Source organism: Sminthopsis crassicaudata, chromosome 3 (genome assembly GCF_048593235.1).
Source record: "Sminthopsis crassicaudata isolate SCR6 chromosome 3, ASM4859323v1, whole genome shotgun sequence".
Lineage (NCBI taxonomy): Eukaryota > Metazoa > Chordata > Mammalia > Dasyuromorphia > Dasyuridae > Sminthopsis > Sminthopsis crassicaudata.
The window spans coordinates 448938327-448953387 of record NC_133619.1 but is presented as its reverse complement, the minus strand read 5'-3'; the positions used below and the strand labels follow the sequence as shown (position 1 = coordinate 448953387).

At 34.1% G+C, this 15061-nt stretch overlaps 1 protein-coding gene across 4 annotated transcripts in view; it reads right to left on the bottom strand.

The window, feature by feature from the left end:
- Nucleotides 1–15061, bottom strand: part of SLC38A11 (solute carrier family 38 member 11) — a 69108-nt gene that overhangs the window by 13346 nt on the left and 40701 nt on the right. For all 4 annotated transcript variants that reach the window (XM_074303250.1, XM_074303248.1, XM_074303246.1 and 1 more), the window contains 3 exons: nt 7753–7823; nt 7018–7179; nt 3929–4041 (listed from right to left, as the gene is read on the bottom strand). In XM_074303250.1, the coding sequence (XP_074159351.1) occupies nt 3929–4041; nt 7018–7179; nt 7753–7823 (346 nt within the window). The remainder of the gene's footprint in view (nt 1–3928; nt 4042–7017; nt 7180–7752; nt 7824–15061) is intronic.

Here is a 15061-nt window from a genome sequence, read left to right as displayed (position 1 = left end):
AAGTGCAGGGCTCATATAAGGCTGTGTCCTAAAACGAGTTAAATCCTAGTTAAATCATCTAGTTAGATGATCATTTAGAGATTTTGGTCTAATTACCATTAATCTAGATTGTTAGAAATTATTTAATCGAACTTCCTTACTTTACAGACATGTTTTTTAAAACTCATTAGGCTTTCTTTTAATGTCCATCCCAATCACAAACTACTTTTTTTTTTAAACCATATTTCCTATTATTCCCCTTCATGTAGGCAGAGCTACAGTCAGGCCAGACAGTAGCCTACTAATTATTTTTCTAAGCTTAGCTATTTGTGCTTTCACATAGGCTTTCCCTTATTCTTCAAATGTGTCCCTCTGTATTTATACTTATTAGAATCCTTACCTTACTTTGGGTCTCAGGTAAAGTTTAACCTACTTATTGGTATAATTTCTCTTCTCAAATTAGCTAGCATTTACTTCTCTGTTTACTTCTTGCATCCCATTAACTAGTTCTGGAGGGATTGTTATTTTTACTTTGTGTGTATAAGACCTAACAACGTGTTTTATGGAAGGTACATAATAAATTTTTGCTAAATTGAATAAATAAAAAACAAGAATGATAAAATATTTAGAATATTAAATTATAGAATGCTTTGAAGATGCAAATAATTTTTTTCTGTGTTATCTAGATAAGTCATTTCTCCCAAATGATAAAATATAGCATGGTCTCATGGATATGGTTCCCAAATGATATAATATAGCATGGTCTCACAGATATGGAATTAATTTCAAGTTCTGTCTCTAATGTATACTGGTTAAGTATCTCTGGGAAAGTCAAGTCTCTCAATAATTCAGGCAATTGTTTATGGGTTTCCAACTTGCACTAGTGTACATGGTATTTTCTGTATCATGAGTTCCCCAAGTAGATGAAGTCATAGGCCTGTCCCAAACTAAACCAAACAAAAAAAACCTACATAATGCTTTAACCCAATTAAAATACACATCCTTGAAAGGTCTTGACAAAGTAATTATACTGATAGAAAGTTCAACATTCTAACAGTGGTAAAGGAGTTATTTTAAGACTGACGGACATTTAAGCAACCCTCAAATAATACCCTGTATGCTCTTTACTCTGCCTCTGAATAATCATTGTTAAGCTCATGCCATGTGGGGTGTGTGTGTGTGTGTGTGTGTGTGTGTGTGTGTGTGTATGTGTGTATGTGTGTGTGTGTGTGTGTGTGTGTGTTTTAGTATCTGTATTTGCTTATGTATGCATGGAAGAGAGAATAAAAAGAAAAGAGGAAAGATAAAAAAAATATAAATGAAGATATATTTTATATAATCACTATTTTTAAAGTAGAGTTTTTAATTTAATTACTCTTCTAGGGCATGGCACTTAGAAACAGAAAAAAACAACAACCAATACCCCGTTCTAAATACTGCAAAATGCAAACCTAATTTGAACAGTTAATACCTAGCACCTACAGTTAAACAAGGTGTGCATATTGCATCAGTTCTGATCTGAAAACTAGATTTGGACTTGAGATAGAGTTGGAGAAGAAATAAAACAGAAGATTCCTTCTTTGCTTAAATCAAAGTCAATCCTTAGATCTTTCCTCTTCTACCATAGGAGCAAGAATTCACACTTAAGCCTCTGAGTTGGAGTATTCACAACCTCACAAAAAGGCCACTTATTAATATATATAAAGAATGAAATCTGCAAAATCAATTATTTTAGAAATCTGTTCAGAATGATCTATAAAAAAATCCTTCAAATGAGCATACCCACTGATCCATTAGTATATCTCCTAGATCTAAATCTCAAAGAGATCAAAGAAATAAGAAAAGTTACCTATATAAACAAAATGTTTAGGGCAACGCTTTTTTGAAGACAAAGAATTGAAAACTAAGTAAGATAATTCCCATCATCTGGAGAATGGCTCAACAAATTAAATTATATAAATATAAAGCAATACTATTGTGCTGTAAAAAATGATGAAAAGGATGGGTTCAGAAAATCCTATATAAACTGATGCAAGATGAAGTAAGATTACCCAGGAGAACAAATATACAATAACATAACATTATTATAAAGAGAAGCAACTTTGAAAGATAATGTCTGATCAATGCAATGATTATAATTCTGGAAGATCTATGGTGCCCATCTCCTGATGGAGATGAGATAGACTCAGGATAAAAAATGAGACTACCATTTTTGGACATGGAAAATAGAGATATTTGTTTTGTTTGACTACCTTTTTGTTACAAGGATTTTCTTTCTATTTTATGGGAGTGAAAAATAAGGAGGAGAGAATATTTAATTGGAAAAGAAAATGAAGCAAAAAGAATATAAGTAGTTTTGAATTACATATTTAAGATGTTTCTGGCCCATGATTGCAGTATGTGAGTACCTGCCTGAAAAATAATATGATATAATGGAACGAGGGTCACACCTTTCTCTCAAATTGTGCTTCTTGTACATGTATGTACAAGTTGCCAATCTACGCAGTTTGGGGGAGTTTCCATACCTAGAATATCCTCTTTTAAAGAAATCATACATCTGGACCAAACCCTTCCACCTCTCCCCTAAAATATCTTCTTGCCTTCTAGAGCATGTTGAGTGGGACATTCTGCTTAATCTTCTTTTTTATATATATTTTTAAAAATAAATCTTTATTTCATATTTTCCATTGTTTTTGAACCAAAAACCAAGTGCTATATTCACAACATATGCCCTTTTCTCCTCACCACTTCCATTATTGGTTTAGCATATGAAAAAACTCCAGTGATCTCCCATTAACAAATGAAATAAATTTGGAGAAAGACCAAACTGTGATTCTGGAGTGGGACCAATGTTTCTGCTTAATCTTCAAGCTGTTCACTTAAAATATTAAACCTATCCATTCTAGACTGTGCAAATAGTCTAGAAATAGGCTCCTAATTCCAAGGGCCTTCTTAGTATGATTTTTGAAAAGTTCACTGTGAATCAGTTATATTAAACTAAAAATGAATGCAATAGGATTTTTAATGGATAGCATAATGGACCATCTGAAAGCCACACTTCCCTACTTCTGTATTGTAAGAATCAAAACACTTCTTTTATTCCTTCACTTCCCATCTTAATGTAAATCTCCTTTAATTTCTCAAATCCAATTGAGAGGGATTTCATAATGGTTGCTACAGAGATTAATTTAGGAGATATTAATGAAATGTAAAATTATATGCATCTGTATAAGGGCAGAACTAAAGGTTTAAATTTAAAATTTAGGGATTTAAGAAAGAATAAAATATTTACACACATACACACAGTCACACATAATTTTATTGAGGGGATTCTGTCCCATGATACTTCTGTGTTTAAATAGAGTTGACTGTGAGGAAAGAAAAATCTAAGTAGAAAAAATTATGAAAAAAAGTTTGGATATGGGTTTATTTTTTACCGTTCAGTTAGTCTGTACCAAATGCCAGGAAAAACCATGGAATGCACTTATATAAATATTTGACCTTATGTTAATATAAACTCAAGTCTAACCAAGATTTACAAATTCTGTTTGTGAAAGTTTCTCATAAATCTCTGAATGGGCAGCTGTATTGGATGGTTAGTAGAATGAATACTGCTCAGAGAGTGTCAAGTCTAGTTCCAATCCTGTTACTAATTAGCCTTGGAAAAGCTATTTAACCTTTCATTCTTTAGGGTCTTTATATATAAAATAACAAAGGGGGCTGAGATGATTTTAAGGGCTCTTTCAGCTCTAGAATTTCAAAAAATGATAACTTTTCCTTAAATCTTTTTTGATGAGTAGTTAAAAGAAAATGTGAGTGGTAAAGGTGAAAAGTGTGAGTGGTAAAACCTGTCTTAAATGCATATATTTATAAAACTTATTCTAACATCAAGTCAGAAAAGAAATTACATATGCAAAACTGATATTTGGAAAATGAATTGAATGCTCACCTCTCTGGTCACAAAACATTCAATTGGATAAGTCAAAATGACAGTGATTCCATAACAAAATCGACCAAAGTTAATTAGGTCATCATTTATGCAATAATTTTCAAACAAATCTCCTGGGGAATAACATAAAATTGAAGAATTTAATAATTCAATAAACCTAAGAAGATTTGTATTAACTGACACAGACTAAAATAAATAGAACCAGAAGAATAATTTATCAGAACTTCAATATTGTAATAAATTAACAATTTTGGAAGACAACAATTCTGATGCAATGATCTACATGATTCTAGAGGAGTGATAATTAAGAATAAAGTCTACCTCATGACAGAAATCATAAAGGTGAGACATACTATTTTGGATTTGGCCAACATAGGAATTTGTTTTGCTTTACTATACTTATTCTTACAAATTCTCCTTGCCCCTAGTGGGGTTGGGGAGATAGGAGGTGGAAAAATGCCTGATAATTTAGAAAATAAAAATATAAATTTTCTAAATCAGTATGATATTACCTAAAACTTCAAGTTTCAGGTTTTGTTTGTTTGTTTGTTTGCTTTTCCTGAGGCTGGGGTTAAGTGACTTGCCCAGGATCACACAGCTAGGAAATGTTAAGTGTCTGAGATCAGATTTGAACTCGGGTCCTCCTGACTTCAAGGTCGGTGCTCTATCCACTGCGCCACCTAGCTGCCCCCAAGTTTCAGTTTTTAAAAAAAAATCATTTGGAACAAACATGAGATCTTGTCCAGTTTCAGAGTTCTAAGCAAAAACATAACTTTTTACTGAGACACAAATTATTATTCCACCCCAGAACTGAGTTATCAGGATAGTCTTTATCTTGTTCTCATCATTCATTTTTGGTGGCCTAACTACAAATTACTTTTGAAAGCTGTCTTGGAGGTATTCCTGGCTGCTTGCAATAATTTTCCTTTGATTTAGGAACTCTGGATTTTGGCTATGACATTCCTTGAAATTTCATTTTGGGCTTTCTTTCAGGAGATGATTGGTGGGTTCCCTGATTGACACAAGGACTCATTATACCTCCAGAAGTTCAATGATGAAGAATGCTGCCCACCTCCTAACAGAGAGGTGACAGATTAAACATACAACATGAAAAACATTGAAAGTCAATGTGAGAATTTATTTTGCTGGACAAGGCATATTTGTTACAAGGGTTGTTTTATTTTTTTCTTTGGGGAAAGAATGAAAATGAATTTTGCTAATTAAAAATAAAATTTAATTTAAATAGAGAAAAAAACAATATCAGAGAACTCTGGAATTAACTTAAGAAAATATCCTTATATTCTTTACTTTTCATTATTCAATTAATAATAGAAGGAAAAAATTTGGGTTAAAATAAATAAGTTTTCCTTTGAAGTGTTATTCTCAGAACAAGGACAGCCCTCAAAGGAAGTGGAGAGACGGACATCTGGAGACCTGCATTTCCTGAATACCACATTACAAGATCTAAGCATAGTCTCTGTACCATGGGGAGGAATTTCAGACATTATAATTATGTTAACAACAACAAAAAAAGATACAAGCTTCCACAGACAACATTATATGGAATTAGTACAAAGAAAAGTGACAGAATAGATATATTATACCTTAAAAATTGAGCTATTGACTATATATCTCCATCAAAATAGGCCTTTTCAAGAGGCACCATTATCACCTCTGAACAATTTTGAGAAGAGGATGCAGAGAAAAAGGCAGGAAAGGGGAGGGGAATGATAAAAGAATAGTTATTTAGGGCCTGTTCTTTTAAGCATAAAATGCTTTTCCTGCTCTTAAATTATTTGGCCACCTTGTTTTAATCAGTCCAGATGGAAAACTAGATTAAAATCACATACTCTATTTAGTTATTCCAAGAGGAAAAGAAGGGAAAACAACCTCTGAATTTTTTCTTTTAAATGTCAATCCCATTAAGAATATAATGTATGATTCCTTTAATTCCTATCATAATATCTTCCATCAGCTATTGAAAAGCTTTTATGGGGCTGGGGGGATTGACAGAGTTGCTCTATTTGGCCTTGGAGGACAGAACCACAATCTATGGATTTAAGAGGTCCTTTGAATTCCTTTCCCATTTTGAAATTTAGTGATTCTGGGATCTTAACCATTTTTTTTAGCACCATTCTTAGTGGGTGCCAGAGGAACTATAGTTTAAACATGGTGATGAAGGTGCTAATGACCAGATGAGACTACCATAGTTAAATCACAAAAAAAATTTAGTTTGTGTTTTTTGATGATACATTTATTATGCTTCTATTTAACTTTTATTCTTTATTCTTATGAAGTTAGTAGATGGAGAGCTGGCTTCAAAGCCAGAATGAACTGAGTTCAAATCCCACCTTTGACACATACTGGCTATGTAACTATGAGAAAATCATCTAACCTCTTAACTTTTATGAAATTCGCTATGATTTTGAGTTGTTGCAAAAATACTCACTTGTACTGATGAAGTTTTCTCATCGGAGAATTCCCTACTACCAATGAAATCACAAGCCCATGTAAAACTAAGGAATTGATGTTTATCCATTGGGCAATGACAGCCACCTAAGGTTTTTGAGCAAGGAACTGACATGAAGATAACTGGATTGTAGAAAGATTAAGCCCACAGTGTATAGCATGAATTGGCGGTAAAGTCCCACCACGGTCAGACGAGCTGGCTAAGAAGCTAGTCATGAAATAAGTGTGGTCTTAACTATGGGGATAAAGCCATGGTGATGGAAAAGAGTGCACAGAGATGCTGAGGAAAGAAAAAGCTACAGACCTTAGTGACTAAATGGGGATATGGGAGGTTTCAAAGAGTTATTCATTATTGGACAGTAATGAAACCAGTAAGGAAAATGTGCAAAGCCACCAGAAGAGGTAGATTTGTGAGGAAATAGGATGAGTTTAGTGTTAAGTTGAGTTTTAGGCCAGATGGTACAGGCAACCAGCATGAAGGAGTTAACACTTATTTCTCTAAAACAAGGAGGGAAGGAGAAAATGTACACAGAAATATATGAAAGGTTAAATTAAAAATAAGAAAATGTTAAATGCTGCCAGAAAAACAATGAAATATAAACTTGAATTTCTTGCCATACCTTGTGTGTGGCCAGTAAATGTCAAGTAACCAGAGGTCGCAAATAGCACACTGATAAATACAGAAATCACCATTGACACATGAATGACCCGAGACCATTTAGCCACTGTGGGTTCCTCCAGGGAACTATAAACTAAGAAGCTGTTATGGTGGCAGATGAATGCTATAATAGAAAATAATGAGAATATTATTAAAACATACTCCACATTTGACCCAGGCTCTCCCCTTTATTCCAGAAAAGACAAGCGATAATCATAGAGTTCAAGTCTAAATCTATTGATTATAAATAGGCCAATGAAACTCTCTTTTACACTTTTAGGAACAAAGAGCCCCTTACTCATACCAGGTGTGTGTGTGTGTGTATGTGTGTGTGTGTGTGTGTGTGTGTGTGTGTGTGTGTGTGTGTGTAGTCTCATGACAATCTCTGACAACAACCATACTCTGATGGAAAGAAGGAAATTCATACCTCTTCCTGTCAGTCTCCATGGATAATCTTGGGTCCATAGAGTCACATAGAATACTATGCGACTAATAACAAATATCACCAAAAACTTTGGAAGAACATCATGACTCTTGAATTTCCAAGCTAAGAAATTATCATAAAAGAATTATTGGGCTTGAAAGGGATTTATGTATAAATAGAAATTTTGGAAGTGAATAAGAAGAGCTAATGAATAATCAAAGTACTTTTACACTGTACATGTGGTTTGAACAAAGATTTGAGTTATTCACTTACCAAATGACATAATGCCAATTGCTTGAATTGCATTGGGTTTTGCAAAAATCCAGGCATCTTCTGTTCTTGATCTATAGGAAAAAAAGTTTTAATATTATAAGTTTCATGATTAAAAATGATAAAATATAAGATTATCAGAGATTGTTTGAAATGCTTCATAAGTTTAAATTCTGTCTTGCCAAACCAATATGTAAGAAAGAACTCCCTCTTTCTGAATTAATTGCAAAAATAAACAAAATACAGAGAAGAAAGGTGAGATAAGAGGAAATTTTAATTATTTTGTCCCTCTTCAATCTCCATTTTCCACTGTAGGACAATAATACATAAGCAGGCTTTATACTTGTGTGAGAAATACTGTTTCACATGTCTTTTTATATTATTGGGGACAGGGAAGGGACAGAGAAAGGGAATGAGCATTTATTAAATGCCTACTTTATGTCAGGTACTGTGCTAAGCACTTCATAGATATTATCACATTTGATATTATGGATGATCAATAGAAAACATGATCCTTTTTCCTCCTCCATGATTTGTCTATCCTTAGGTCATGCTGACAAATTGGCCCTACATGGATCCAAAAGACCTTGCCTATCCTTTAAATATAAGATTGTAGATTTAGAACTCCAAGGAACATTGGAAGTTATCTAGTTCACCTCCCCCATTTTATAGATGAGGAAAACAGAGACCAGAAAGGCAAAATTATTTTTGCTCAGAGTCATACTGAAAAGTGTGGGAGATGGGGGAAAAGGAAAAGACAGTAAGGATGAAGAGGTGGGGAGGGGAGAGACAAAAGCAGAGATTTGAATCCAGATCCTCTGAATCCAAGCCCAATGCTGTTCAATCATATCACAAAATGTCTGTGGTCCCCGTAATCTCTACCCCTGGATTTACTCTATAAGGGAAATCTTAATTTTAAATAGATTAAGGCATTATGTAGGGTTGGCTAGGGGGATAGCCAAGGGAGCAAATAATAGTAACTAGTTAACACTTTTAATAGATTATTTTATCTGATTAATCCATTACCATCTAAATTCTTCTTACTGAGACAGGTTCTATAAGAATGGACCACAATATAATTAAGTTTTGCTGCAGGGAAGAAGTAACAAAAGATTGGATTCTAAATTAAATCCTGGAAAAGGCAGCCTTTCATGAGGTTCCCCCATAATTAGGGCCTTGGACAGCATAAGGATGCTAGAAATTTAGATTTAGGGGTTCTTCACTTGGGGTCCACAAACTTGGTTTTTGTGGAATATTTTGAGAAGTGTGTTTCAATAGAATTCATTTCCTTTGTAATCCTATGTATTTTAGTTTATGCATTTAAAAACATTCTGAAAGTGAGTCCATAGGCTTCAACAGACTTTGTAAGGAGTCTATGATAGGAAAAAGGGGATTAAAACCCTTGACCTAAAGACATTAGTTTTGAAGAAAAAAATTTATCTATGTATAGTTATTCAATTTGATCCAATCAATAAGAATTTACTAAATGTCTCCCATATCTCACTCAAAGATTGCCATGAGCTGTCAGACACTCAGATAAAAATAAAACAGTTCCTGGACACTAGTGACCTATATTTTAGTGATTATATTTTTAAATTCAAATGGTTCTGTGACTTCAATATCAATTGTAGCTTATCTATGTCTGCCCATCTTGTATAACAATCCTCTATGTCTTCCCATAATTTCACTACAGGAGAGCAACAAAACACTGGGTACAAAATACTGGATACCTCCTTAATTGCTCTTAGCATTTCTAAGATATCTGTGGAGCACATGGGCTATGTTCTCTCTCGCTCTCTCACCATATTATCAGCTCATCTTTTTTGTTATCATATATTTATTATAGGACATAGCTTTATAGAATCATGTTAGATTTGGATGGTCATCTTGGAGATAATTTCATTTAGGGGTTATTAGTGTGTGTATATATATGTCTGTCAAGTGATGACTATAGACTTCACTTACTTTAAAATGTTTTTTTTAATGATGTTTTTAATTTTAAATGCATGAAGTAAAATATATAGGATTACAATTTATGTAGATTATCAGAATATTCTTTTAAAAATAGGTTCATAGTTTCAGGTTAAAATCTCTTGATTTAGTCCAACTTATTCTTTTCAGAGATGATAAAGTAGAGGCCCAGTTTCATGTTTGTTTTTCATGATGGGGCTGGAGTAACTCTAGGAAGCACTTCCTTCAGTGGGAGTTGGTGGAAATTCTTCTGGCCACCTTACTGGACCATGACTCCAGAAATATGAGATAGCCAGCACAGATGCAGAAGAGCTTTAAAGAGAAGGAAGCTGGCTTGTCAGCCAGCTGCCTGCTGTGAATTAAGCCTGTTCCAAGTTCTTCAGTTCTTTGAGTGGGAGATGCTGCCACCTGCTGCCTCCATCATTCCTGCTGCACTAAAAATGAACAAGCTGCCATATCTGTCAATTTTCCTTATTGATGAGACAAAACACACACACACACACACACACACACACACACACACACACTTTGTCACCATTCCTAATGATGACTCACCACTGCCAGAACCAACTGACAATTGTGGAAACTCAAAAGATTGCTTTTTCCTATGCTTTTAAAATAAATTTTCTCTATCAGTTGTCTACATTTGAAATCTCTGCTTTTCCCAGGGAAAAATTCTGACAATAACCTATTTTTCAAAGCTTTGGACTTAAAAATTTGAAGTTAGCTTTCCATTCTCCCCCTCTATTTGACAATATCATCCAAAAATAATGAAGTCTTCCTTTTTCTGCTTCTATTTAATTTGAGCAAAAGTAGGGAAGGAGAAAGAGGGGGGCATGGGTAAAAGCAGGTAAAATCCATATGGCCAAATTCAGGGAAAGAGAAAGAACTGTTGTCTGTTTTTCCCTCCAGCAGAACAACCTTATAAGGAATTTTAAAGATCTTATCTATTTGTTCATGTAGTAGATACTCTATGTTTTAATACTGTACACTGGAAAGTGGAGCTTGGCATATCGTTAAAATTCTTCCAGATAGATTTCATTACCTGAGGCTTAAGCCAGTTGGATTTCAAGATCCTTTAAGAAGCAAACCTTTTCACTCACAGCTTTTTTATGAAAATGAGGTATCATGTTAAAATGGTAAAGATGTTTGTAGAGAGCAATCCTTGAAGTAAGGAAAATTAGTTCAAATCCCAACTCTGACATGTGCAGGTCATATAATCATGAAAAGATAATTTATTTACTATCTCAGAGGCAGCTAAAACTATTGTACAGAATTCCTTGAGCCATTTTGGAATAGGGAGTTTCCATTCAGTAACTGATGGATAGTTCCCATGTCTTTCATCTTTTCTTTTATAATAGAGGTGGATAGCTGAGGATCTACAGATAGCATCAGATAATAATAATAGCTAGCATTTAAGGTTTCCAAGTGTTTTATAAATATTATATCATTTGATCCTCACAATCACCTGGAAGGAAGAAACTGTCATTATCCATGTTTTTATGAATTAGTAAACTGAGGCAAACAGAGGTTAAATGACTTGCCTAGCATCATACAACTAGTAAGTATCTGAGGCTGGACTTTGATCCCAAGTTTTCCTGATGCCAGGCCAGATCTCCATTCCCTCTTATCACGTAACTGTCTTGCTGGTAGAAATTATTCTTCTGCCAATGATGCCTTTGAAAAAGAAATGAGAACATTCTGGACAATAGAAAAGAATGGCTTTTTCTCTGTACTTCGTTCTGCTGGGTGGACTTTTATCCATTTTTGCATATATAATACTTTGTTCCTATAATGGGTATCACTTGGGGCGTCTTTCCAGTAAATATTTAGCAAAGGCTCCTTTTATACCTTAGTATTCAGAATGGCTTTCTAGGTTCCTTTTGAATTAATCATTTGGCTTCATGTGATTCATTTAAAGTGGGTAGTGGATATGAAGCTTGCCAAATCATGGGACAATTTCGTTAGTATCTCAGACACATAACCCGGGAAAGTAGTTATTTGCTCTGTTAATATCAACTTGACAAATAGATAACTGTATAGTAGGAGATTGGATGGTCTCTTTTCTGTAAACACCTGTGCATCCACAGCATTAGTTCTTCAAGCAAAACAGGTGTTTCCTCTTCAGAAAATCCAATTACTTTGCTCTTCTCTAGAAAAAGAGTTTGCTAACTATTCTTTAGTTTTTAGTACTTTTTTTTTTAGTGGTCACTCTTTTCTGTGTTACACTATTGCATCTTCCTTTTATATTACAAACAAATCAACACATTATTCTTCTTCTCCAGGTTTTTTTTTTTTTTCTTATTCAACTGCTGTTGATGACATCCATGTGTCTTTGAGGGCTTCTAAGGATGCATTATCACAGCAATCATCTCCCTTCCTTTTTTTTTTTTTTTTTGAGGCAATTGGGGTTAAGTGACTTGCCCAGGGTCACACAGCTAAGCCCTGTTAAGTGCCTGAGAGTATATTTGAACTCAGGTCCTCCTGATTTCAGGGCTGGTGCCCTATCCACTGCACCATCTAGCTGCCCCCATATCCCTTCTTTTCTATTTAGGATGAAGCTAGCTTGTTCAACTGTTTTTGAATGTCAATTATCAGTTTTCCAAATGTTGAGGGAAATTTGGGAGAGCAGAAGACCTGGTTTTTCATTGGCTTTAGAATTTTCAGCAAAGAAAATCTCTTTACCCATTCAAATAAGTGTCTTCTATGCAATGTGTAATCTTCAAGAATTTCTTGAGACATTATAAAGTTAAATGACTTGTCTATGTTCACATGTGTTAGAGAGGGGACTTGAATTCAGATCCTCCTAACTAACATGCCATCTTGCCTCTCATGTATATTCATAATAAAAATCAAAATGCATACTAAAGACTTTCATAAATTATTGTAATTTGTGATGGATATTGTACCACTTCTTTTTTGTTAATAGCATGGAAACAAAATTGGACTAGAGGATCTGGAGCCAAGATACTTATATTAAAATTCTCCCTCATACTGTGGTAGTTTTGTAGTCATGAAAAAGCCACTTAATTTCTCATTATAATCTGTAAGTTAGTTTTACTTCCGCCTTCCTAAGGCTATGGTGGAGAAAGCACTATGCAAACTTGAAAGTGCTACAGAAATATACTTTTTCTCATGTTACATCACTTCTTTTATGGAAGTCTTCATAATATTATTGGCCTTTTTTAATGTGAAAATCATTGAGTTCATGCATTACTGGAAGATGATCAGTAACGGGACAAGATGAGATTTAGTAGAGAGACAACCTGGGTTATAGAGTGGCATATTAGAAACCTTTTGTTTCTTGTTTCTTTAAAGCAGAGGATAATCTCTATCATGCATGGAGAACTTATTGAAAGTAATGGACAAGAACTGCATGGGTGGGATGAGACAATATAGAAGATAATTTGTATCAGAGAAAGGAGCTATTTTTGTTCAGTCATTTCAATTGTCTGACTGTGATACTATGTGAGGTTTTCTTGCCAAAGATACTGGAGTGGTTTGCCATTTCTTTCTCGGTTTTTTTTTTTTAAAGATGTGGAAACTGAAGCAAACAGGGTTAAGTGACTTGCCCAAGGTCACACAACTAGTGTCTAAGCCAGGTTTGAACTCAAGAAGATAAACCTTCCTGACTTCAGGACCCATGCTCAATCTACTGTGCCACCCACTCAAAAAACAAACAAAAACACCAATTCAGTAGGGTAAGATTTATATGATCACAACTATTAGAACTATTGGATTTGTCAACTTGGTTTTATAGTAATCCCATCTAGCACACAGCAGCCTCGTCCTTCTCTGAGAGTCTGAAACTAAAATATCCCACACCTTCGAATCTCCTCGTGCCTATCTATCAGTGAAAAGCTTACATCCTCAGCCTTACAGTTAACCTGCTTTGTTGTAACACTCAAATGGACCTTTTATTTATTTGCATGTTCCTCTAATATCATAGGGATATTATGATATCACTTTCATACCTGCTCGTCAAGTGTTTTTTGTCCATGTTTTTCCATAATATAATATAATATAATATAATATAATATAATATAATATAATATAATATAATATAAAAGAGTCATCTATTCTCTTGGAGGATCCTTTTTTTTTTCTTCCCTAGGCAAATTGAGGTTAAGTGACTTGCCCAGAGTCACTCAGCTAGGAAGTGTTAAGTGTCTGAGGCCAGATTTGAACCCAGATCCTCCTGACTTCAGGGCTGGTGCTCTAACCACTGTTCCATCTAGCTGCTCCAAGGATCTTTTTTCTTTAGATTTCATTAGGATACTAATTAAGTATCAGGCTGTCCTAACTGTAACCCCTCATTCTCACCATGTTATTTCTTAAGTATGCATCTCTCTAATATCCATTACTCTAATTCTTCTTCAAAATTCTTTCTTCACTATGTGTTACAAGTTGCTCACACCTATCATCCCTCTACATTTCCCTCGGTGTGACAGACTATAGTATTCTATGAATTGAAGCCATTCACCAATATTATCAGTAGATTATTGCTATTAAAAAACTGAATCTTTGTTTCTTGGAGAATCAGGGGCCTTTAAAGAAGCCCCTTTCTTCTTTAATACCCCAAGGGGAGTTTATCCTGCTTTCCTTCTATTTAATTGTAGGGCTATTTACTTACAGCATTTGTTATTCATGCACATAGGTGTGTACTTATAGCCACATAGACTTGAACAAGGTCAAGACTGACATGTTCCATTTAAGCAACAGGCAATCTTCATCCACTTGATTTTTACTGTGTGGATAGTTAAGCCAAATTCTTTCCTTGCCTTTACTTGTATTTCCCAGGAGTCTAAAAAGAAATTCTTAACTTTATTTCCTATTTAACTATTATTTTATTATTTTTATTTATAATTTATTTTAATTATATATTTAAATTATATATAATATATAAGTTATATATAAATTTATAAACATATAATTATGTTATATGTATAATTATATATAATTTATAACAATATATAATCATGTATTTTATACTCTTTTAAAATTTTTATTTATAATAATAATTATTTATTTTGATTCTCTATTTTTTAACTATTATTCCACTCTGTCACCATTATTGCAGAAGTGTGAGCTACACAGAGCTAAAGGCCATTTAAAATATTGCTGTGGACACAGAATTAATCACTGGCTTACTGATGGCAAGTCTCTCCAAATTTTATCTTGGAAAGCAGACTTTCTCTCTCTCTCTCTCTCTCTCTCTCTCTCTCTCTCTCTCTCTCTCTCTCTCTCTCTCTCTCTCTCTCTCTTTCTCTCTCTCTCTCTCTCTGTCTCTCTGTCTCTCTCTACTCTTTTTGCTAAGTCTTTTTCAGAATGGTAAAATCCA